The sequence below is a fragment of the Grammomys surdaster genome, unplaced genomic scaffold (assembly GCF_004785775.1).
Source record: "Grammomys surdaster isolate TR1022 unplaced genomic scaffold, NIH_TR_1.0 181, whole genome shotgun sequence".
Taxonomy (NCBI): domain Eukaryota; kingdom Metazoa; phylum Chordata; class Mammalia; order Rodentia; family Muridae; genus Grammomys; species Grammomys surdaster.
This window is the reverse complement of record NW_021604626.1, coordinates 4,260,244-4,262,189: the sequence shown is the minus strand read 5'-3', so window position 1 is coordinate 4,262,189 and position 1,946 is coordinate 4,260,244. Positions and strand designations below refer to the sequence as shown.

General features: G+C 49.8%; 1 protein-coding gene across 4 annotated transcripts in view; it reads left to right on the top strand.

Moving 5' to 3' along the window:
* Window positions 1-1,946, top strand: part of Capn9 (calpain 9) — a 39,709-nt gene that overhangs the window by 32,250 nt on the left and 5,513 nt on the right. For 3 of the 4 annotated variants that reach the window (XM_028767746.1, XM_028767745.1, XM_028767744.1), the window contains 2 exons: window positions 854-912; window positions 1,319-1,387. In XM_028767746.1, coding sequence (XP_028623579.1) covers window positions 854-912; window positions 1,319-1,387 — 128 coding nt within the window. Of the gene's footprint in view, window positions 1-847; window positions 913-1,318; window positions 1,388-1,946 lie in introns of all 4 variants that reach the window. The other variant, XM_028767743.1, reaches the window with a different exon arrangement.

The following is a 1,946-nucleotide window of genomic DNA, read 5'->3' as shown; positions in this document are numbered from 1 at the left end:
GCCTCTGCCTCTGCCTCTGCCTCTGCCTCTGCCTCTGCCTCTGCCTCCATAGTGTTGGGATTACAAGCATGCACCACTACATTCATCTCTTTAGCAATTTAAAATCCTGCCCATTGTCATTAAAGTGCACTTGGGAAATGGTGGAGTATCGTGTGGTTGCAATCTATCATGTTAATATTCTTGACTGACCTTTGAGACAGGGTGTGTGTGTGTGTGTGTGTGTGTGTGTGTGTGTAGCCCTGACTATCCTAAAAGTTGTTCTGTAGTCCAGGCTGGCCTCAAACTCAGAGATCCTCCTGCCTGTGCCTCCTGTATTCTGACCACTGCCTGGCATAATTTATAAATGATATTTGCAGTTACAACCAGGATGATGATTGGGCTGGAGAGATGGTTCAGTGGTTAAGGGCACTTGCTGCTCTTACAGAGGACCAGACTTGGGTTCCCAGCAGACCAGAGTTGGCCTGTTCATAGTCTCCTACAACTCCAGCTCTGGGGGATCTGATGCCCCTTTCTGGCCTCTGCAGGGACCTTCATGCACCTGAGCATACACGTACACAAACAAACTACATGCACACAAATTAAAAGAAAACAGATCTTTAATAAGCAGACACGGTGAAATCTTGGGATCCCTAATGCTAAAGTAAATGCACGGGAACAGCCCATCCCTAAGGCTTTCTGAACAGATTGCAAACGTTCCTTCCGGAAGTCCAGCCCCTACTCTCAATGTCCTAAAGCAGTGTCCATATCACCGTCCCAGAAAGCCTGATCTGCCTACACTCCTAGAGGAAGGGAAGATAGGTTTGTCTTATCAGGGTCATTGATCACACGACTGCCTATGTGATTGCAGAAACAGCCCTCAAGTTCAAGAGGCTGAGCCTGCTGTCCTGCAGAAACATCATCTCTCTGATGGATGTATCCTTCTCAGCAGGTACACAGGTCCCTCTGAGCAGAGGGGTCCCGTGGGGCTCACTCTCCTGGGACGGGCACTGTAGCTCTAAGAAGAGGGAGGCTTTGTCAACCTAACTAGGGTTGGGTCAGGATCAACAGAGCCAGGACAATGCAGTAGAGAGAGGGTTTCTGAGTGGATCTGGGGTTTCCCCTAAAGGAATGATGGCTCTGCTTTCCTGCATTGTAAATATTCAGGTGTCTGCCCTATATCACCTTCCATTTGCCCTCCTTAGAGGTTCTGTCTCCAGGTTACTTTCCCAGGGCCCCAAATCTGTTACTCATGCCACACAGCCCTGGCCTCCTCCTGTGATCCCAGAGCTGAGTTCCCACAAGGATTTTGAGTTGAAAGACCCTTAGCTCATGTGGTCAGACCAGTGGCAACGGAAAGCTGGAGTTTGAAGAGTTTCGGATATTCTGGGATAAGCTGAAGCACTGGATGGTATGTGATCTGGCTCAGAAGCCCAGCAGAACCAGGCAAAGACCTAGGCTACAGGCTAAGAGTGCTGTTGGAGGGAGTCAAGGAACCAGAGTGAGTCCTGATGCAGGCAGAGGTACCACAGTGCTTCCAGACAGAAGGGAAGGAGACAGAAAAGGACCCATGACTGGAAGTAGAGCTTCAGTGTAAGACCCAAACTCCTTAGCACTGCACAGAAGAAAAGAGAGCCTATGGGCTGGGAATGTGGCTAAGTTGGTAGTGTGCTTACGTCGCACGCGTGAAACCCTGGGTCTGATCCCCAGCGTGAGACCAGGAACGGTGGAGCACATCCATAATCCCCACACTCAAGGACCAAGGACTCTGATCTCTGTAGGGACAAAAGAATCATAAGTTTAAGGTCACCCTCTCTACTTAGAGAGCTGGAGGCTAGACTGGGCTACATGAGACCCTGTCAGAGAGGGAAGGAAGGAAAGAAAAAAGGAAAGAAGGAAGGAAGGGGGAAGGAAGGAAAAGAGAAGAGAAGAAGAAAGGAAAGGAGAGGAGAGGAGAGGGAGGGGAGGGG